The sequence below is a fragment of the Polistes dominula genome, unplaced genomic scaffold (assembly GCF_049000335.1).
Source record: "Polistes dominula isolate Pdom_NZ unplaced genomic scaffold, Pdom_raw_medaka contig_15, whole genome shotgun sequence".
NCBI classification, from domain to species: domain Eukaryota; kingdom Metazoa; phylum Arthropoda; class Insecta; order Hymenoptera; family Vespidae; genus Polistes; species Polistes dominula.
Window position 1 is genome coordinate 5,000,018 of NW_028300915.1, and position 24,237 is coordinate 5,024,254.

The window sequence follows — 24,237 nt, forward strand, 5'->3', positions numbered from 1 at the left end:
CTGGTTGCTGGCGCGCTATTGATCCCGGCCCAGACACCACCACCGGCCCACGCAGACGCTTAGCGTTGCCGCGTCGCTTTAGCAACGTGACGTCATTCACCACCCCGTATCCCTCCACGCCAGATTTGCCACATCCTCATCCTCTTCTTCTTTCTCCACCTCCTTCTATTCCAGCTTCTCCTCCACGTCCTACTCTTCCTGGTCTCCCTCTGGCTTCTCCGTCACTATCACCTCTTCAACCTTCCCTGTCACGAGCCGCTGCTAACCGTCCACCTCTACATCGAGAAAGAGAGAAAGAGAGAATAAGTGAGAGAGAAAGAGAAGGAGAGAGAGAGAATGAGCGAGAGGAAGAAAGAGAGAGAGAGAGGGAGAGAGAGTGAGTGAGCCTTTTACTTACGGATCCTACAGTCCTCTCCGATGCACCCGCTCCACCAATAACCACCTTTTCCCGTAGCTGACCAGAGAGCGAGCGAGACGGAGTAAAAGATGCCAGGGGGTGCCCATGCTACCGCTCTCCTACGAGGATCCTCACGCAGGAGGAAACTTTGGTCTCTCGGGTCAAATGGCTCACAACTGCGCCTAGGCTTTGATAAAGGCAACGGCTGAAGTGGGATTTTTATTATACCATACGGAACTTTTGTCCTCTCCGTTGTCGTTGTCTTCGTCCTTGTCGTCATGCTGCTGCTGTTGTTACTGCTGCTGCTTCTGCTGCTAAGACTGGAAAGAGAAACTGAAAAAAGAATTAGAAAGAAATAGGGGATGATACGAATATTATCTCGGACGAATTACCCTCGGGTTTAACGCGTCGAGACTCTGATGCCTGATGAAATTGCTTGAACATTATTCTTTTACGATCTTCTTCCTCGATGATCAAATAAATAAATATTATTACTTACTCGATTCTTCTTCTTTTCTCAATTTTTTGATCGTACCTTCAATTAACCTTAAAAGTAAGAAACCTAAGAGGTTTTATTCGAATATTAAGTGCGATCCACTTCGGTCATATTTGATTGAAATCCCAAGATGGATGATTTTCGATCATAAGCACTTACCACTTACAAAAATCCCATTATTCTTAGGTAGAAATTTGGACGTTGAAATATTTCCCGAGTCTGCACGTATTTCTACCTAACATCCTCATAAAATGATCTTTGCAAGGATCGCAGGTAACGTTAGAAATATTTATCTATTTTTCATCGACGACCTCGAGATAGCTTGAGATACTTCGACTGTTATTACCTTACTCGTGTTACGAGTTGGCATGAATAATCCAAAGATTCTGTACAAACTTTTAATCACGCTTTAACATAAAATAATAATTCCATGTGGTGATGGTGGTACTGATGATGGTGATGGTGATGGTGATGGTGTTGACGGTAGTTAGACGCAAAAGAAAATGTTTCTATAGCTTTTCGCTAAACTTTTCGATGGCACATTAATGCGAAGCAACCTTTGGCACGGATTCGCGAATAGAATACATTTTTTCTTATATCTTTCTTTCCCCGCTTCGTTATTTTTCCTTTTAAAAATTGTATATATATATATATGTGTGTGTGTGTGTGTGTTTGTGTGTGTGTTTTATATTTATGTAGTATATATTTACGTCTATCATTTTATATACCAGATGCCAAAGGAAAAGCAAAAGAAGTTTTCTTTTCTTGTCGTCCGAACTAAATTGCATCTCGCGTAATTATGAACTTGCTGATACGGTTTACAATGCGGCAGATATTTTGAAAAAATTTTATGAAGAATAAAATATCTTCTTCTTTTCTTATTTTTTCATCTTCAATGCGTTATTATTAACGGGACTTAGAAAAACTCAACATGTAATTAAAATTTCCTCTTTATTCTTTGAAAGATAAATCTAACTAAATCGTTATAACAAAGAATATTCATCGATAAGTATTGAAAGTTAACGAAAGATTAAATTCAAACTGGTTGCAATTATGACCAACCTTTTCTTTATCACTTCGATCGTTATTCTATTTTCTTTTTCTTTTTTTTCATTATTTTCTAATTAAAAATTTGTTAATCCGAATATTTCGTCAAAGAGTATTTTTAATCCTTTAGCGATCTATTAGTATAACTAGTTTATGCGATGCTCAACTTTTATATATAATCTACATTTAATTATTAATTAAACAATAAAAACACATTTACGAATATTTTGTAATTATCTGTTGTTACGAAATATTAATTTAATTTCATTGGAAATCTCTTGGACATAACGAAGCTAAAAGATATAATCATAATTAAAATAAAAATACTAATTAATGTAAACAATTGCAATAACACAAAACAATGTTTCTCGTACGTTCTTACTTATATACATTCAAATAGTTGTTTTTCTTTCAAAGATTATCGACGGAGAAAGAGAGTGAGAGAGAGAGAGAGAGAGAGAGAGAGAATGTCTATAAAAGAAGTTTGAAATCTGCCTAAATATAATCAAACTAAAAATAAAACATTTATGATTAAAAATAACTTGTTCTAAATCCAAACGAAACACATTTAACCTGCTCTTAACCAAAATACAATTTCAAATTTGCATGATCAAAAGAGTATCCGTAAAAAAGAAACATTACCAAACAATTCGTATTTATACAATAAAAAAAAACGATTATAAATAAATAATAATAAATTAATTAATAAGATAATAAATTATGTAAAAAATATTAACAAAAATACCCCCACCATTCTTTCATCGTCAACTTGTATGATAACAAAGCTTTTATCGACATGGATGATAAATTGTATAGAAGTGAAATATGTATGTTGACTATTGTGTTCTCATTTCAATTCTTTCATACTATTCTCTCAACACTATCTGTAGGTTGATATAGAAATGAAAAAATTTTCGTATAGATGACGCCGCAATCGCGTTCTTCGTATATTCAACCGCCATATTAGCTTACACTACACGCATGCTTTCAATGGCGTCTATGTTCTTGAAGTTTCCAGAAAATTTTTCGAACGTCGGCAAGGAGGTTTCGTTGTTGCATAAATAGTAACGACTGACTTCCGAACGGGAAGGTTTTCTTTACAAGTGTCTTAGTTAAGGAGTTCTTATATTTATCTCAGAAAACATTCGCGTACTTAGATTAGCATTTCTTGCCTTTAAATTTGACTTATCACGTAAAATAACGAAGTGTAACTGTATTAAGTATAGAACTGTCAGAAAAAAAACTAGTTTCTAGTACTATCGCTCAGTTACGCATTGCCGATCGCCTTTAAATAGTAATGTAAGTATCCTTACTTTCCTTCAACTTTATATCATTTATGTAAATGTAATTCTTGTTAATTTTAAATTATATTTTTATATATTTTATTCAATTTTTAATATTTTTATTATATATCAAGTTTTATACTTCCTAGGTTATGTTACATGTACTTTTTTTTTGTTCTTTGTCAAAATGATTTTTTTTTTAAATCACTTATTCTATAACGTTAAAATAACTTTTATGAATTTATTATTGTTTCATAATTTGATCTGCTTGTTAAAAAAAGTATTTAAGAAAAGAACTCCAATGATTCATATTTTTATATAATAAAATAATCATAAAATAAATAAACTATAGCTATTTATGGTTCTTATAGGTTGTCTGATGACTGTATAATATTGTATTTTATTTGAGTAAAATAAAATATTTCTCACATATATCACATTGTCTTTGTATTTGTTTAAATAATAATAAGAAATTGTTTTGTATTTTCAGAACACAGTAGTCGTATTCAATTAAAATACTTGTTTTAGTTGAGTTTTACTGTATTAATTTAGTTTTATCAAAATGGCAAAGTGGGGAGAAGGTGATCCACGCTGGATTGTTGAAGAAAGGCCTGATGCCACCAATGTTAACAATTGGCATTGGTAAGCGCATATGATTTGTAAATATAAATCACTTATTATAATAACAATTACTAATTTTGTCAACAAATTGTAGGACTGAAAAAAATGCTTGTGCTTGGTCGCAAGAAAAGATTAAAGATCTTTTCACAAATGTGATCATTGACGGTGATGGAGGTAATGCAAGATAATGATACCGACGAAGAAGTAATAACACATTTATTTCAATTTTGTGATTTATTGTTTTTCAGTATCCTGTAAGATTACAGAAATTGAAAAATGCGAAGGAGAGGCCGTAGCTAATAATAGAAAAGGAAAACTAATTTTCTTTTACGAATGGAATATCGTGCTAAAGTGGACATCACTTGATAAATCGCATAAAGATATTGAAGGGAAAATTAACATTCCAAATCTATCGGAAGAGAACGACATAAGTGAAGTAGATGTAAGTATTTTTTATTAATTCAAGTCTATCCTCATATTCATATTTTTTTTTTAAATTGCATTTTAAATATTTTATTGTATTAAGTTTGTACTAGTATTTGTCACTTAAGTGACAAATCATTTATTCCATTACAGATTGAAATTACATTGAATGATAGCACTGATGAAGGTGAAAAGGTAAAACATTTCTTGCATACGAAAGGAAAAGAAGTAATAAGAGAAAAATTAAAGAAATATGTGTCCTCTTTGAAAGAAGGTACGAACGAATGAAAACAGAAACAAAAAAAATATGAAAATATGTCAATTTTATATATTTTAACAAATATTTATTTTGTAGAATTCACGAAAGGAATGATACTGCCTAAAAAAGATAATGTAAGTGATAATATTACAAACATAACATCAGGCTTTAACGTTAAAGTGAGTATCAAAGTTTGTCATTCACTCCTTATTAAAAACAAAAATAATTCATAACTGTATTCTTAATACAATTCCATTTTTTTCTTTATAGATGCAAATGAATATTGCTCCTAAACAAGCCCAACAAAATAATATATTAGGATGTAAAATTTCAACCACTACTATAAAACAGCAACAAAAGTTCCAATGTAGAGCTGAAGAATTTTACAATGTGTTTACTACGTTAGAGGTAATTTTATATTTAATATTAATTTCTTATTTATATGAAATGACACATACGTTGATTAATTTTTGTCTTATCTAATATTTTAGATGGTTCAAGCCTTTACGAAAGGTCCTGTAAAACTCGAACCGAAGAAACACGGAAAGTTCGAATTATTTGGTGGAAATATATTTGGAGAATTCATAGAAATTTCTCCTACGAAGATAGTACAAAAATGGCGCTGCAAACAGTGGCCATCGGGACATTTTAGCGAAGTAACTATTAACATCTGTGAAAAGAATGATCATACGGAAGTTAATCTAATTCAAGTTGATGTTCCATCAAGGTAATTAATTACATCTTTTTATAATTAATTAATTAAATATTTATTTAATTTATTATAATATTGTACAAAAATATTGTGCTCTTACAGCGAAGAGGATTCAACAAAAGCGAATTGGGAAAGGTATTATTGGGATGCTATTAAGCGAACATTTGGATTTGGATACTTTATGTGATCTAAATTCGTCCTAACGAATATTTATTTATTGATAAGTAGAACAATTGCGAATCGCACGCAATCGCCCTTTGTATACTGTCACACGCGTTATTCGCTTTGTTGACTTGCGGATTTTAGAAGAGAAAATGGCTGATCGAAATTAAGAAAAAAAATAAGAGAACATTTTTATTCGTATCCAAATACAAATGACTCTTTTGCTGTTATGTATTTTCGTTGTACGTACGTACTACCGTTTATACATTGCATTCAAAAAAAAAAAAAACTGATAAAATCAAGGAAAAACAAAGAATAGGAACTTATATTATTGCGGTCTTGATATCAACCTGACACAGAAATGTACGTCATTATTGATGGTGCATGTGTAATTTAAATAAAGAGAAAAGGAAGAAGAAATAAAATACTGATGTATGATAAATCTATTTTGTTTTGGAAAATTTCCGGGATAAAATTTCTATTTTTATTATCTAATCTTAATATCATAAATTAAGATATTCAAGACAGTATAATTTCTAGTTTCATATTTCCTCAAATTGCATTCTTCCAATCCTGTATTTCCACAAAAGTAAAATTATGATGATCGTATTAATAAAAAAAAGAAACCTAAGTACCCAATAAAAAGTCATATTATTAAATAAAAAACATATGTTCAATTGTGTGAATAATAAAGCCCGGTTTTCTCTGGACTCTCTCACACTTCATTTCTCACGATCTTACAAAATAAAGAAAAAAAAATAAGAGGAAAGAGAAAGAAGGGATCTCTTTAGAGTGTTCTTCCCCTTGATCCATCTCTATCTCTCTCCCCTGATTTTCTCTCTTCCTTCGAGAGGGTAAGTTCCCCCAGCGTTAAACGAGAGTACACGAAGACGTAAGTCCTTGGTAATCGTGCTGATAGTCGTATTCGTCTTCGTCGTCGTCATCGACGGGAGCGGCGGCATGAATGGGCCGAACCAGGGGCCAAGTGCGCGCGCCTTCGAAAATCAAAATCGATGTAGTCTAGTAGGAGGACTGTGTCGCCACCAGCATTGCAACTACCACCACCATCATCACCACCACCACCATCACCACCACCCACCACCATCATCATCACTACTACCAGAAGAAATAGTAGCATCAGTTACACTACTACCAAGACAATACCACCACCACTAGGAAGAGTAGGAGCAGCATCGGCGCGCAACCGGGAACACCCCTCTCTCTTTCTCGGTCTCTACGTTTCCCACTGCCTCGAATTGCCCACGCCCTTAGTGCGCTCCCGTAGTCCTACCGCGGGCGTAGGGTGCAGAAAGTACCCGAACTTCCTTCGGTTCGTTGTGTTTCGTCTCTCTCTCTCTCTTTCCCCTCTCAAGGAGAAGTCATATTCGAAAGAGCTGCCAGAGGATAGTAGTCACAGTCGGTCGGACGAAACTAACGGGCGGGCGGTGTTCCACGCGCTTTGTATCATTCACTCTCCTCACTCTATTTCTATTTCTATCTCTATCAATCTCTCTCTCTCTATATATCTATCTCTCTCTCTTTCACTTTCTATCCGTTTCTCTCATCCGTGCACGCCAAAAACAAGCGAAACCAACGCAAATACGCGCTCTCTTCTATTTCTCTCTCTCCCTCTCTCTATTTCTCTTTCTCTTTTTCTCTATCTCTATCTCTTTCTCTCTTAGACTCACTCGTATACTCGCTGGTTGACTCGCTCACGGTGTACTACTACTCAACGAAGAAGCTTTTATCATTTCACGCGCTCCTTCTCTTTCTCTTTATTTTACTCTCTGTGTTTTTCTTCGTATTCGGTGCTCCAAGGCACCTACAAATTACACTTTTATAAAGAACACTCTTTTTGGCGTTTACGCGCCTCTCTGTGTCCACGCGTTGTATTCTCTCTCTCTCTCTCTCTCTCCCTCTCCTCCCTTCCATTCTATTTCTCTCTCTCTTTCCCTGTCCAACCCTCCGTGTATACTTCTACTTCTTCTTCTTCCATCTGTCTCTCGTTTCTTCCTCTTTTTGATTTTTCTTTTCCTTACTTGCTGGCAGTCCGGCCGACTATTGTCTGACTACGCGCGCGTTATTATCTACTTGCATGCTTTCTCTTAATCCTTCGGACTGTCTCGACGTTTACACGTCTGAACATTATCGTTCCTTTTCTACTGGATTTCACTATCGAAGAAGCCCAAAACAGGACCTGAAGGCCCATAAGAATTTACTACCAGGACTAGCCATTTCTATCTATCTATATATATATATTATATATATTCTATCTATATATATAACATATATATATATATATGTATATAGAATATATAGTTAAAGTTGTGCGAGTATAGTCTTTGATCAAGACAAATAACTCGATCATGTTCCTACGGGAGCGGTGCTCGTCGTCCACATTTCATCTATTTTTACGTATATCTAAACGGTGATATGTATAATATATATTATCACAAGATGAATACCACCATTCAACTGATGTGTTAACGATCATGTGAGTCACCGATGACAAAGAAAAAACATAATTATTATACATAATTATATTCTGCTTTTGTTGTTGTTGTTATCTTCATTCTTATTCTCATTGGTTTTTCTCTATTTTATTTTCTTCTTCTTCTTCGATGAGATTTTTCGATATACGCACGCATATACACACATCGTATACGATTTCGTCGTCCTTTTTACTGTATTATCTTCGAAATAACGACAAAGGCAACAATATCAAAGGATAGAAAAGAAAGTTAAGAAAGAAAAAGAGAGGATAATCAAAGGAAATTCTATCGTCATGTACGTCGAAAACTGCTGCTGCTACTACACCACGTTTATTCTGATTTTGCGTGATCACGCACGGTGATACCAGGAAGTGGATATACATATATATGAGACTAACAGGCATGTGAGTGATTTCATATCATTTTTCGCATCCTTCTTTTACCAGTTGCTCTAATTTTTATTTTTTATTCTAATTATTTATCTATTTATCTTCTCAATATTATTTAATAATGTTATCAATAATTATTTAATATTCGTTATATTAATTAGTCAAATATTATAAGAAAATAATTACTTAGCATTTCATGATAAATAATCTTACAGTTTGATTGTATTGAAATATTTAAATTGTTTTTTTGTTTTCTTCTTTGTCTAATTCTTTATTATATATATGTAATATCTTTTTGATATTACGAAAAGATGTTATAAATAATTATTAAATATCTCATAAACAATCTTGGAGTTGATTTTAAGCAAATAAATACAAACTGCATAATAGATTTTTTGTATTATTTTTTTGATCTCGAGTTTGTACGAAATTGTATTCGAAAGTTATTCGTGAGAAAAAGAACTAAAGAGAGAATACAAAAAAGTGTTACCCTTTTCTCGTTCATTGTCGTAGTTACATATACACTCATGATCTACTAGAATTTTTATACGACGTTTCTTTTTTCTTTCTTTTTTTCTCTCCTAAGGGAGGTGAAAAAGATCGTAGCTTTGAAAAGTGCGTGATTTTTTTTTCAAAGGATTATTTTATTTGAAGGACTCGAGTGTAGATAAAAAAAAAAACAAAGAAAAAAACGATACTGTTACATCGACAAATCGAGAATTAAGAATGATTACTATTCTAATTAAAAAAAAAAAAAAAATAATAAGATACAAAAATGCGTTCTGATTTGTGTCTATTAAATTATTAATTATTAGATCAAAAATTGTCGCAAAAATTGTCTTTTTTGTTCATACAATTTTTATTTCTTTCTCTTTTTTCTATCTCTCTCTTCCTCTCTCTTTCTCTCTCTTACATTCTGTTCGTACTTTTCTACCCTAAAAATGAAATTTCCAATATTTTTCGCGTTATATAACGATCCGATACGATCGAAGTGTACGCATATTACTCGCTCGAAATAACTTCGTAGACGACGATAAAAGCTTACACGTACTCTACTGCCGTCTAAAAAATATATAAAAAAAAAAAAAATGAAAGGGCCGGGAGGAGAAAGGGTGGTAGGGTGGTAGGAAGAGAGGGGAGGAAGAAAAAAGAGTAAAAGTAAACAAAACTCGATACGTCGTTAGTTGTAATAGTAGGAGAGCATAAGTTTTAGATTAAAAGTATGAAATTATAATGGATAGGAAATTTATATATTAAATATTATATAATGTAATCGAGTCGAGTTTAATATTATACGAACTTTTACTCTCTCTTATTCTTTTTTATCGCCGCGATTGAAGGGGTGGAGGAAAAAACGTGAGGTGATCGCGGGAAGGAAGCTTTAAAAGCTCTACCAGATTCCTCAAAAATGTAGCCCAATTTTTCTTAAAATATCTATTTAATCGAATTAATAAAAATCACTTTTCTTCTTTTTTTTTCATCGGTCGAACTTTTTAACATAGTTACTATTTTTATACAATATTATATAATTAAATCGGTAATTTTGATCTCTTGTTACGTTCACATTGAAAAATATGTAATATAAATATTATAAATAATAGAAGTATAATTAATATAATTATATAATATGTATTATCGCATTTCTTCAAATATTATAACTATTCTGATAAAATTTCTTTATCATCTCACCCTCTCTCTTCTCTCTCTCTTTTTCTTTCACTCGTTATTTTTACTTTGTATTTAATTTTTATTTGAAACTAAAATGCTCCGACCACGCATTGCTGTGGCTTTGTTATAAAATGTTGATTTAATATAATTCTAAACTATTTAGTAAATTATAACAGCACACAAAATAATACCACAATTAAAATGGAATACATAAAATAATAATACAGGAAAAAATGTAAAAAGCAAAGTTAGTTATGTCATATGTAAATCTGAAAAAAAAAACGTATGTGATATGAAAATATCAAAATAATTGAATTGTAATACAGCGCTATCTATTGAAAACTTACAGTACCTAAAGACCTAGATAACCTTTAAATAATAAATTCTTAAATTAGCAATAAAAGATAAAAATAATCGCGATAAAAACTATTCTATCTACTAAGTTGAAAAAAATCATATTGTACAGAATAAAAAGAATTTCATTAAGATCGGTTCAGTAATTTCAAAGTTTATTGGAAACCAACAATGTGACACTGAATTTTTATGTATAAAGATAAGACGAAACATTTAACATGAAATTACGAACGAAAGAACGAACTAACGATTATTTTCAGATTTTAGCACACGTCCCGTTTTATACTTATTATTTTTTCTTTCTCCCCAATTTAATCCACTTTTATCATGTAAATCGTAGTGATCGTACTCTCTCGGGAGATCGAATCAATCGGCCATTATGTATTGGTGGGTATGCTCGAGAATTGCTCATCTCTCTATCTCTCTCTCTCTCTCTCTGTTCTTTCTTTCTCTTTCTCTTTCAAATACAGGCGTGAATTTAATCGACCATTTATTTCGGCCGATCGATTTTATTATGTTTACCAAAATCGTGTATTCGTGCGGGTATCCTTTCATAAACGCAATAGAGTTCTACATGTTAGGTATTTGACTGTACGAAAACGATACCAACGTTGAATCACTTTACTTTACTTCACTGATGAATGAGAGTATTATTTCGTGTCGTAAGTATCTATTACGTTAATAGTACGCTTACGTTTACGACGACGACGACTGTTACGGACAAATAGGTTCTTCTTAATTACGAATACTCCAGATAATTGCATCAATCTCATTACTATACGTGTTTTCTTCTATTTATTCATTTATTATATTCATTAATATATTAATAATAATATTATACATATATACTTTTATTCAACATTTATTTTCCAATTTTTATTCTCATATGTGTACTTCCAATAATTTATTTTAAACAATCATACTTATACCAACAATCAAAACAACACTTAAGATTATTTAAACAACAAAATATTACGTATAACTCAATTAGATAATAAGAACTATTTATCGACAAGTGATGAACTTTTAATCTTAGAAAACTGTATTCATAGACACACGTTTATTCTACTATTATCTCTCTCTTTCTGAACCCTTTCTCGTAATAACAAGAGCATACTCTTACATCTTCCTCTTTTAGTCTTTTTCTTGAAACCATATGCGTCACGCTTTACGTATCGTTTACGTGTGATTTATGAGAAAAGTCTATTCTTTTAACAACGAGAGCGGTGTATCGGGAAATTATTTATAGTCCCAAAGTAAAGCCGAAGCGAAGCCATTAGCGATGGATCGTAAAGCTTCGTAATAAGTAGCGATATGTGAGCAACTAGATCACGACCTCCTTCTATTTTCTCTCTCTCTCTCTTTCCCATTCGTTATCATGTAATATAACATCCCAGCGGGATTTTTGAATGTTCGTATCCAGTTTATAGACTCGATCATTTTCTCTTTGATCAATGCATATCTTATTATCCTGACTGATCTCTCTTATCTTTCTGTTAACAAAAACTTTTTGCTCATACTAAAGTTTCATATAAGTAAGTTACTATTGTTAGAGTATAATGATATTAACCACTTATCTGACATGCCCGTGTCAAACACGGAGAGAACTGCTTGGTTATCAAAATTAACTTGCCCCAGCAAAGTCAAACACCGAGTCATCGTAATCGTAAATATATATTTATATTTTATGCAATAAAATATTATACATATTTCAATTTATGCATATATTTTAATAAATAAAAAATTTTCAAATTTTCAAAGAAAGATTAATTTCGTCAATCGAAAGATTTAACTTTTTTTTCTTTGTCAAAAAAGAAATATAAGGTTGAAAAATGAAGGAATTAATAAATGTTTGATATTTTTTTTACTGCAGATAAATATTTAAATCTCATCAGGCAAGTGGTTAAATTCGACTAATAGTTGAACGTTGAAAATGCTATTCCTTCTTTTCCACTGCTTTTTCCACTTCCTTCTCTATCTACACTTTGAATTATTAAATCATTCGTCTATTTTATAATTTATTATTTTTCGTTATTTTTATTTTTCGTCATTTTCGTTTTCACATTAATTTCTTTCTTTATTCATCCCTTTATCTTACTGCGAATGTATTGTTGTAATAAGATTTTCTTTGTATTCGAGACAATGAAGTAATAATTTTATTATTATTTTGATTAGCATTGTTATTCTAGTTCTTTTAATATCCTTGCACTTTTCATTTCGAATGGGCGCGCCCTTTCGTTTCACTTCTTACGAACAGTAGTAAAGCTAGCACAGAGAGCTACTCTGGGCTGTTCCATCCTTTTGATTCCGCGCATGACCTTTCCCTATCCTCACTTTTATCGTTATTAACACATTGTTCAAAGGCTATTATATATATGTATATATAATAGTTTCATAAGTTTCATAAGTTTCATAATGGGTCTATTGAAATAATCATAGTATTGAAAAATATCCAAATTGAAGTGAATTTAATGGTGAATTAAATAAAATAATATTTTATAAATATAAATTGTTTGACTTTGCAAACATATTCTAAATTAGTTATAATAGACTTCATAATATAGTTTTATTAATAATTAAATGAATATAATAATACTTATATCGGAACATTGATAATATGCAAATTTAAATATAAAACCCTCTATTAAGGACAATAATTAATATTATTTATAATAATAATTTACATAATTAAATACTTTAATAATTACATAAATTGCTTTTACGTACAAGCTATTATATACAATAATCTAATCAATTTCATAATGGCTATATCAATAATTATATGAAAATAATTATAACCAACTATTTTCTACTTTATAATATAATTACAAAAAAATTTCTTAAACCAAACAAAAACCTAATCCATCCATGAACAGTACGTCAATGATTTATTAATATTATTATAATTATTTATAAATAATTCAAACATTTGTTTTTATATCTTCAACGCATAATCCGTGATAAAGGAATACAAAATTGTAAGATACATGAAATTATATTTAAATTCTATTTTTATTGAGAATGATAGTTTAATTGGATTTGTTTTTTGGAGGGAAAGAAGATGAATGATTCTCAATGCACAGAATCTTTTCTTCGCAAGGATTTGAAGTAAAAGCTCGTAACGAGTGACAGAGAAATAACTTATACATATATATATATATATATATATATATATATATGCTTATCGTAGTCGTTGGACCATTAAATTCATTCACGAAGCACGTTATGATGCAGTAACAATGCGTCGACAACAAGCGTACGAGAAGAGAGTATCCGGTGGAAAAGGTTTCACGTTCACACGTTCAAGGCATGTTCAACACTCAACGAGAACTAAAATACGTTATTGTTGAATATTTAATCGTTCCCCTCGGAAATATTCTTGTTTTTTTCTGCTTCGTCGTTAGCTAACGTGGATAATGAAAAATAGAAAAAAGAGAAAAAAAATAGATAAAGAGGAAGAAAGATAAAACTTGTCTGATTTTTTTCTACTGTAATTTGTGCGATCATGAAAAAAGCAGCAACGAATGTTAACGTAAATAAATGCAGACACACAGGAAAATTCAGAAAGACTTATATTTGATTATTTTAATCGAACGAATAATTGCAATGTTTGTAGTAAATAATAAATTGCTTATATGTTTCGTAATTAATAATAAATAACAAAAGAAATTGTTATGTTACGGGTTACTCGATGACAATTATTTTTTATTAGTAATTTTTTTTTTTTTATTATTATTTGTTTGATTTTAATGAAAAATTGTAGTTAAATAATTTATATATTAAAACATAATAATTGCATGCAATATTGCATTACTTTCTTTTTTTATTACTTTGTATTATTTTGTTTATTTTATTATTATATATATTTTTTTTGTTTCTCTTAAGGGCGTTAAAATGTTTATTTTTTGTATTTACAAATGGTTGAATTCAATTGAATAAAAATATAAACGAAAAAGAAAACAAATAAACAGGAAACAAGATTATTTCGAATATACGATTACAAATCGCGCTGTAGAAAATCAAATTCGATGAGATTGCTTAATTGGTCAGATTGGAAAACGAATCGGATAATGAAAGAATGCATCTTTACCGAACGATATATTTTATCAATGCTTATCGTGGAATCATTTTCAATCTTCATTTTTTTTTAAACTTTCATGACTTTTTACTCGGTAATATTTATAATTAAAGCATCTCCTAGTTTTGTACAAACAATAGTATTTATAAACTTTTAAATACGTTTCTTACGCATATATATTAAATGTAACATAATTAAGGGTTCAGGACCCTTAATTTAAGAACATAAAGCACTGACAAAGTTCATTCAAAAATGCTTACAAAGGACATTGAAGCACGGATCGTTAACCCTTTACAAATTTTCTTTTTATCTTTTAAAAATCAACTTTAAGGGCTGAAATTCATTCTTTACATAAAAACAAATAATAAATAAACACATTTGATAATTTACGAAAAAAAATATTTCTATTTTTTGCTCAAGAACGTGTAATATTTCTGCTCAATATTTTTAATTAACGTTGAAAGTAATGAAACAACGTTTGATTGATATTGACATTTTTCTTTTTGTAAACAAATATGTTTACTTATTTCACACTTTTTATCTCTTTTTTTTCACTCAATATTTCATTTATTATCGTAAAATATCGCTTATAGTGCGTACACATTGCATTTATACGAGAGACACAATAAAAAAAAGAAAGACATATGAATGTATGCAATGTATGCGTAAATAATAATTCATTAATATCATGTTACAATGCTCGGTATAGAAATGCATAAACATTTCAAACAAAGATAAAAAATAATATAATATCGTTTGAAATAGTACGAAATACTTGGTTGATATGTTAATGTCATTAAATAATGATAATTTAAATTCACATTGATATTTGTGTCGATAATTATGATAGTGGCCTAAATAAAAGAACAAAAATTCGAATAATTTATTCGATAATAGAAATCATTTTTAAATATTAAATAAATGATCAAATAAAAATTGTATTATTGTTTGACTTAGGGCTACTATCATAGTTAATTGACATATTTATTTTATGTAAATAGAATTACACACTTTAATACATTTTTTGTTGATGTACGAAAAACAGGCAGAAGAAGTTTTTCAATTCTATTTCAAATAATAATTTCGAAATGAGAGAATCCTCGAGACACACGATATTCCAGAGTAGAAATTAATAGAAACTCGAATAGCTATGAATCGACGAAAGCTGTTCCACTTGAACTTAACCGTTCTTTCTCTTTCACTCGTTTTCTTATTATTATTCACGATGCTCGCGTATTTTAATTAGAAAGGGAAAGAGAGAAAAGGGAGAAAGAGATAGAGAGGGAGAGAGGAAGAGAAGAAAATAAAAAATAGAGGATCTCTCTTCTATCTCCGACATTTAGCATATTTCTCTTTCCTTTCTTTTTTATTTTTTATTTTTATTTTTTTCGAAAATTAAATGCAACTGTGAAACGAAAACTTTAACAAAACTTTGTTAACATTTTCTTTTTTTTTTTTTCATCATCAACTCATAGGGCATACTACAAAAGTTGAATAATTTCTGTTTATTATTACTAAAATATCAAATCTCATTCTCTTTGAACTTCTTTTTTTGTCGAGTTATTATACGTCACGAAATATTTAAAATTAAATGTTTTAATTTATCCCCAGTTAAAATGAAGTTAGGACAAAATTTTAGAAATAAAAAAATCATTTCGTTAAAGCAAACACGTGCCACAGGGGATATTTTATTATTTGTATAATAATGTTATTAAATGTAATAGTATAAATTTTGAAAAAAGATTTTATCTTTAAAATAAACGGAAAATGAAACGTTTGTTTTTAGGAAAATGGATATTTATACGAAAAAGAAGAAAGAAAAATTAATAAAAAGTGATGGGAAACGTTGAACGAAAAAAAAGACCAAAAATAATTCCAAGACTAATGATCGAACGATTCGCAATCGAAAGTCTCGTGTTAATTCTTTTCTTGAGCAGGTGAACGTGTACAAAGATGATATATTGCATATCATATATTTTATGTTCCCAATAATTTGGTAAATTTATCTTAAATTTCTAAATTATATTCCATTATAATTATTACGAACTATGCCTAATTATTGGTTACATGTTACGCGAAATGTAATTCAACTTCGTAAACTAGTAATTGGTTTCACGCTAAATAAATAAATAAATAATAATCATACAAAATTACATGCTTTTACACGCAAACATACACACACATGACTTAGTATTTTACACATTTATATTAAAATAAATCAAAAAATGTAGGAACTATATGAATAATAAATATTAATCTTACAATTACAATAAGATATAATATTAGTTTTTTTATCTTTTTCTTTAATCCTTTGAATGCTGAATTTATTATTAACTAGATTTTAATAATAAATTATATTTAATATATAAATTTTTTTCTGAATATAATTTAATTATTTTTAATATAAACATGACATTATTTTACATTAATATTAACAAATACATCATCGACATGCATCGATAGACCCCTCTGGTAATTTTTACCAAACTCATATATGCGTCCATAGCACTTTAAGGGTTAAAAAGAATAATTTTTCTTTCTTTTTCTTGTTCATTCTTTCTTTTTTAAGAATGAATATCGGTGCTCCGACCTTACCTAACACACGATCGATAAAATGCGTACGTTAAAAGGGACCACGAGAATCCGTTAAAGTGACGACGTTGAGCAAAGAAATAGTCTCCAACCCTCCTTAGATCTTTTTCCTTTTTTTTTCTTTATCTAACGGACCTTCTTCTTCCATCCCTTCTTTCATCTCTCTCTCTCACACACAGCTCTCTTTTTATGTATATATTAATATTTTATTTACAACTTTTTACCAAATTTCTCTTTGATTCATTTTATTATTATATTTTCTATATTCTGTAATTTTTGGATTATTTTTGTAAACATTTTATTTTGACTCTTTATCAGAAAGAAACTAGCAAGATAAAAATTTACAAATTATTTACAAATGAATTGACGTGCATGGAAAAAAAATAACAGATAAAATTCATTTATCAAAACTCTAATCCTTACATCTTTTTCAAATTTTTCTTTTATTAATAATTAAAAACGTTTCATTATGATTTTAAGTAATAATATTTTCTATTAAACGAATTAGATTTTTATTACCCTTTTTATTTTTCTTATTTTCTTTCACTCTTTAACTTGAAACTTTACAAATGACAAAAAGAAAAATAAGTTGGTTCGTTATCGTTTTTCGATGGTTACGTATCCCTTTCTTTTACGAAAAAGAAAAAATAAACAAGAATAAAATAAACATAGTCTTGTAACTATCTTTTCTTTTCAAAGTCGAAACAAAATTATACCGGCAGGGAGTATGTGAGGGTGTTTTTAAAAGAAACAAAAACAAGCTCGATCGTTACTCTACGACCATTATCTTTCAACCCTCGAAGCTAGCTCAGGGGTAGTGTGTAAAAAATACTCGAGTACGTAACTTAACTTGAATAGAATAGCGCTTTGTTATATAGAACTAGAATAGAAAATACTTATTTAGCTCATTTCTTTCGATCCCTTGTATTATTTATAAAGTATAATTAAACAAAAAGAGAATACATGTGCTTTGGTAATTATAATTGTGGCATAAGTTAAAAGATTATATAAATTTATTTAATGATTTATTTTATAACTGTCTTTATTACTCTCCCTTTTACGAGTTTAAGGGATTCCTGTTGCCTTTATAAAATCGTTTAACAGAAAATATTAAATTTGTTTGTATTACTATACTACTTAATTGATGATTAATTTGATAATAGAAATAATTTTAATAAAAAACAAATAATAATATTCATTTTTTGTGTCATAATTAATGACACGTATATGTATACACAGTTACAAAAAAAAAAAGAAACAAATAAATATAATTAAATAAGAAAATAGTTAAAGTAGAGAATAATTGGAAATGTTAATAAACCGCTTAGTTTTTATTCTAAAAAATAATAATAATAATTTTGTTATTAATTTATTTTAGAAGTAAAATATAAATAGTCGGAAAAAATATTAAAGCATTGTAATTTAAGTAGTACGAGTCAAGCTTCCATATGTGGTCAGATATTTTAAAGTAACACGAAACAGGTCTCCATATATGTTCAGACATTTTAAGTAGTACAAGTCAGTTGTTCATATACAATCACAAATTTTTAAGTAGAACGAATTTAAAATCCTTATATGTTAAGACATTTTTAAATAGTACGAGTCTAGCTTACATAGGTGATCAGTTATTATTAAGAGTTTATTTAATAAACATAATTTTCAATATTTTGTTAAATAATAACTATTAAATATTTGATAAGATTAAATTGACATTATATGTTATCAAATTGAATTTATTATTAATCGTCTTCGTCGTAGTCATAAAATATTTGTTTAAATAATCTTTAAATGTAAGAACCATCAATATCTTTGAAGAAATTTAGATAATTATTTTTATAAAACATTGGATACCTATAGAAGCATTTGTTTAATCTTTAAATAACTTTTAAAAATGTCTTAATCGTTAAAACACTTTTAAATGTATCGATTAATTCGAGTTGAATATTTTCTACCACTTTTTCAATGCTTAAATATTTTATTTTGTATCAGATTCATATTTTAATGTACCGTCCATGTATTCCAAATATTTGCTCACCAATCAAATTTGTTTTCATCTATTAAAAATACGATACTTTTGAGAAATACTTATTGTAATTAAATAATTACGTTTTACTAATTTGCAATATAAACAAATAGATAATTTCAAATGGTATTTAATTTCAATTTGATCAAAATCATTCTAATAAAACCTATCACATTCTAAACATTTTTTTATTTTAATCGAATACAATCAAACTCTTTTCTAATATAATATATAATAACGAATTAATATACCAAGAAAAAATAGATGAAAGTGTGTTAGCAATATAATTTATCTAAATTTATAAAAATAAATTTTAAAAAATATGTATTTACATATTTCTTGTGATATTAACGAACGACGAAATGACGTGTAAAAAATATATGACGTGGGTTTAACGTGCTCGATGTATTTTTCTTTAAGAATGTGGAAATAGTTTTACGGACTATCAAGTTTATAAAGCTTGAGTACTGTGTGTGAATGAATGAGTAAAAGAGAAAGAGAGAAAAAAAGAGAGAGAAACTGACTTTACTGTTCTTAGCACGTCCGACCGGTTGACCGTAATCACTGAATTCGTTTTACTACTTTCAACTTTTCACGTTGGTTCAAGGAACGGGTTAGCGCACGAGCGAACGCGATCTTGCGAGTCGAGACATTCATGTTATGAAGTTATGTAAATGTCGCGTGCTGCTTATTCAATTCGTTTTGACTATTCGTGGTCATTTTTCCATACCAAGAATGAACGAAGAAAAAGACCACCTTTTGATTACATTTGAAGTGTGAAACAAATTTAAACAAACGTACCCTACCTATTTTACCTTTTTCCATTCTTTTTCTTTTTTTCATTTCACGATAAAAACGTTCATTGATAGTTTTCTTTTTTACGTTGCTCAAAGCATTCAAATTTCCCCCTGAGGGGAAACACACAAGTCTTGTAATTTTAATGTAACACCATTGTTGTTAGGTTGTTTTCTGGTGGGGTTCGTTAATGATAAATTAATTAAGTAAATAATTGCGAGAGTTATGAAAGTAAAACAAACATATTTTGTTTCATTATTTTTCTCAGAATAACGGGACAGTTAACGAATTATGAAATTGTAATGCGAAACCATTGTTCGGTTGTTATAAGGGTAAATTAATAATTACTTAATTAAGTAAATAACTGTGAGAGTTAGGAAAGTAAAAGAAACATATTTTGTTTCCCAATTTCTCTTAAAGAAATGTTTTTCTTATTTTTTTTTCTTCTTCTTTTTCTTTTTACTCAAACTTCTACTCAACAAATTGATACAACCCCTGCGAATATTTTTTCAAGATCATTCAAATTACTTCCCACGAGGAAGAAATAAATTTCGCTTATTCAACGACACGAGTATTTTTGCAACAACAGCAGCAGCATCAACGAATCGCAAACATTTTCCCTGCATTTCCTCGCACAAACTCTTCCTTGTAAAATCGAAACAAAGAAGAGGTTAAAGAAGGGGATGGGCCATTCTTCTCATACTTCCAATTTCCTGAATCTATAACCCAGAAATGGAACGATCGTTATGTTATCACAATTCGTTGCACGCACTCGGGTTGTCCCGATTATCCAAATATCGATCCACTATATTAAACTTTATCGAAATATACCAGACACATTCAAAGTAACAATCACTGATTCTGAACATTATCCTACCTTAAAAATGTACTCTCACCTTTTACTCACGTCTGTAACATCAAATTAGTAATGAAAAAAAATTAATTATAATAATAATGGTAACAAATAATTAATACAATTTAATACACTATTATTATTATTATAATTATATTATATTCTAATCTACATAGGATGAATTAATAAATAAATTAATTTATTTATTAAGCAATTTAATAAATATTATATGTAATATTAATATAATTACACTAATAAATAATTAAATATTAATATAATATTAATTATTATAATAAGGTACTCATATTACGTATTACATATATCATTTATTATTACATTATATTATAATATCTCAAATATAAATAAAATATTAATATAATTTAGATTTATCTGAAATTAGTATATACATTTTTTAACGCACCTACCGTTGATACAAATTTATGCATCAAAAATAACTAATGAAAAAAAGATAGATACACTTCAGAATTTATCGAATATGATCTGATTTAAATACCCATCAATGATTCGTGCTACAAATTACAAATTTCGAATTTATTATCCCGTACTTCACATTTGGCTCGTTGAATAAATCAGATTATTGTCAATATAACGTAAAGAAAAGCAGTTAAACATCCTCGACTATACTCCATTCTATTATTTCGCATAAATTTCATGATTAAATTTATTCCAACCTTTTCTCCTCTCCTCTCTCTCTCTCTCAATCTATCTCTTAAACTATTAAGTGAAAATCTAATTTCCATCGTGAAAATACTGGTGCTAGCTCATCGAGGAAGTTCGACCACTTTACCATGAATTCGTGATCGTTCGATCTAAGTCGAAGTAGTATTCTGCCTTCTCAAGTGGTAGAACTCAACGAAAATCCCGACGTTAGAGATTAACTTTCGAAGATAGAGTGAGAATTTTTTCACCAGTTTTATCTGAAGACAGGCCTTCGGTGATGAAAAATAGTTAAAGTCCTATCTGCTTGTCATTTGAACGAACATGAAAAAGAAAGAATAAAAGAAAGAAAGAGTGAGAGAGAAAAGAGAGTATTATTGGTTGTCTCATTCTCTTGTTTGAAAATCAGGGCATTACGGACGCATTTACTTGCGAAGAAATAGTCAGAGTGGTGGTGCACATGTTTGTTGTGAATCAGTGTCTTCTTCGTTATAGTAGTCGCGTTGTGTCGTATCGAGGATACGTCTAGCATTCATTGTAAAAATTTAAATGTCACTCGTGTTCTATAATTACAGGCATCGAGCATGCAATGCTGTTCAGTTAACGGGGAGGTATACGTGTTGCTCACTAGGCGCAACATGCACCTTTCCCTGCACCTGCCAACGCATCGGCAGCAACAACAACAACAACAACAACAGTTACGACAAAGGTTGCTGTTACACTAGCGATATACACATAGAGAAGAAAACTAGCAAGATTTCAACAACGTTCATTGGAATATCGGACAGTCCCACGTTCGATGAAGTATCTACAAATATGATCGTCGAGTAGGTTTGAATCTTTATTTTTCTTATCATTAAACAAAAACAAACATGAAAAACAAAGAAACGTTTATGTGATTATTTTATCTCCAATGGATAAAATTTCAAAATGGTGATAAATGGGTTTATTGGGGATTTTCAGCTTATTTGGAATTATTTTACTTGGTTTTTTAAAACGACCGTATGTATGTGTCTGTGTGTGTGTGTATGTATGTGTGTGTGTACAGTTAAAAGTAGAGATTATGGGGATATTTAATCCTTTTATTTATTTTGTTACATCTATTAACTCCACTTTTAAAATTTGAGAACAATTTTAAAACCAAAGTACTTGATTGATTCTTAACATTTAAAATAAATTTTTTTCTATCTTTTTTTTTCATAAAGTTAATCGATTTTATTTATCGTGGTCATTGAACCCAATTATGACAGTATCATAAATTTAGTTGACTGAAAAAAGAACCTCAATTGGCAATTTATTTTTTATTCCACTCTACATAACAACATACGTATACGAATAAATAAATCATCACACATGTGATATTTAATGAAGTACATATCTGATGTGTGTGAAAGATTCTTTTTGAGTCGCTTAATTGCACGTTACGTGCTGCTGCAAATGCATTCCCATGATAGTATTGAATGTATGGTTAAAAGCATTACATTGAGAGAACCTTTCTTTCATGGTATAAATGAATAGAATAAAAGTTATTTTTATTTGAGAAAAAATACAATGTTCATTCTTCGATTCGAAAACGTTAACTTTCGATTATCTTTTCAACGTAAAATTTTTTTGTTTGTTTAGTAATCAAATTTAAAAAACAAATGATTATACACTATTTCTAAATTAATGTGTTTGTTAATACTTTTCTTACATACTCAAATAATTTTCATAGCGTTGTAATTTTATTTTCTTTTTTCAAAACAAATCGAAACTCATCGAACAAATTTTTTTGGTTGAAATATTTTGAGTAATTTAAAAATCACATGTTCCGCGTGATTAGAAAAAAATCAAATTATTGTAAAATAATCAAATAAAAATCAGAAACGGAGATTAAGAAAAAAGAATACAAGAACAATTAGCCGCTAATTGTACTCGACGTAAATCAAGAACAAATTAGGCAGGATATGTGAGTAATTCTAAATGAAGTTTGAGTAAGAGTAAGAATAAGAGTAAGTAAGAAAAAGAAAGAGAGAGAGAGATAGAATCAAAAACCACCCCCACGGAAATAAAGTGTATATCCCGCGGCGTCGGCTGCACTTTTCGTGGTTTGCTTGACTGGAGATAGCAACAGTAAAAGAAAGAGAAAAAGAGAATGAACAAAAAGAGAGAAAGAGAAAGAGAAACAGAAGGAGAAACTGAAATAGGAAACGTGTCTGTATGCTTGAGTTTGAAGTGTTTTTTTTTCTCTCTCTCTCCCTCTTTCTCTCTCGTTTTCTTTCTTTAGTTATATATGTGTATGTATGTGTGTGCGTGTGTATGTGTGTGCCTTTCTAAGCGAATATGCGAGAGACGAAGAAGACGGTCTGTCGAGAAAAGTAAGGATGATGAAAGGAAAGGGGTGAAGAACAGGAGGATTAGGGTGGTTTGCGTGGGGAAGCTTGGGTTAAGTCCTTGTGGCAAGTGGCTACCCCCTTTTTTACCTTCCACAGTTTGGTTATAGACGGTGCGCCAAGTGCCATTTACACCCTTTAAATGACTCTTTGACCTTATTTATTTTTCTATTCCAAAACAATCCCAAGAATGCACTATATACGTTTCGCGTTTAATTGACCGCCCGGAAATAAAACTAAATCAAATACAATTCGTAACTACTCGTATTTGTTTTCAGACAAACTGACAAACTTTTTGTTTTGTTTTTACTTTGTTATTCGTTTACTTCTCTCTTTTTTTTCCAACCAATTTATTCCATCAATAAGAATCACAAATAAATTGTCGAATTTAATTAAGTTATTTATAACCGTTTCAAAATCTGACACAAGTATATTTACTTATTTATTTATATCAAAGAATTCTTTGAACAACGAAATTTATTGCAATGAAATAAATCTGAAAAATTATGAAATTAATTCTTGATCAAATAATTAAAAAAAAAA

At 29.7% G+C, this 24,237-nt stretch overlaps 3 protein-coding genes across 12 annotated transcripts in view; 2 read left to right on the plus strand and 1 right to left on the minus strand.

The window, feature by feature from the left end:
* Positions 1–133: 133 nt before the first annotated feature.
* LOC107069650 (uncharacterized) lies at positions 134–2,774 on the minus strand. 2 transcript variants are annotated; one of them, XM_089170348.1, is made up of 4 exons: positions 1,053–2,774; positions 790–943; positions 398–730; positions 134–275 (listed from the first exon to the last, which is right to left on the minus strand). In XM_089170348.1, the coding sequence occupies exons 2-4, from the start codon at positions 839–841 to the stop codon at positions 262–264; spliced, it is 399 nt and encodes a 132-aa protein (XP_089026474.1). In that variant the 5' UTR covers positions 842–943; positions 1,053–2,774; the 3' UTR covers positions 134–261. The 2 variants fall into 2 exon arrangements, with proteins under 2 accessions (XP_089026474.1, XP_015182627.1); XM_015327141.2 differs by having other exon boundaries at positions 790–2,774.
* A 183-nt stretch (positions 2,775–2,957) lies between these two features.
* LOC107071339 (activator of 90 kDa heat shock protein ATPase homolog 1) lies at positions 2,958–5,842 on the plus strand. Its single transcript, XM_015330266.2, has 9 exons — positions 2,958–3,239; positions 3,714–3,865; positions 3,939–4,018; positions 4,093–4,286; positions 4,421–4,541; positions 4,623–4,705; positions 4,797–4,934; positions 5,018–5,253; positions 5,341–5,842. The coding sequence occupies exons 2-9, from the start codon at positions 3,786–3,788 to the stop codon at positions 5,423–5,425; spliced, it is 1,017 nt and encodes a 338-aa protein (XP_015185752.1). The 5' UTR covers positions 2,958–3,239; positions 3,714–3,785; the 3' UTR covers positions 5,426–5,842.
* A 754-nt stretch (positions 5,843–6,596) lies between these two features.
* mAChR-A (muscarinic Acetylcholine Receptor, A-type) overlaps positions 6,597–24,237 on the plus strand; it is a 34,339-nt gene continuing 16,698 nt past the window's right edge. Inside the window, exons 1-3 of one of the 9 annotated variants that reach the window (XM_089170334.1) lie at positions 6,597–6,730; positions 7,711–8,296; positions 21,898–22,149. The gene's annotated coding sequence lies outside the window, so the exon portion shown is untranslated. Of the gene's footprint in view, positions 8,297–21,897; positions 22,150–24,237 lie in introns of all 9 variants that reach the window. The other 8 variants (XM_089170332.1, XM_089170328.1, XM_089170329.1 and 5 more) reach the window with 8 other exon arrangements.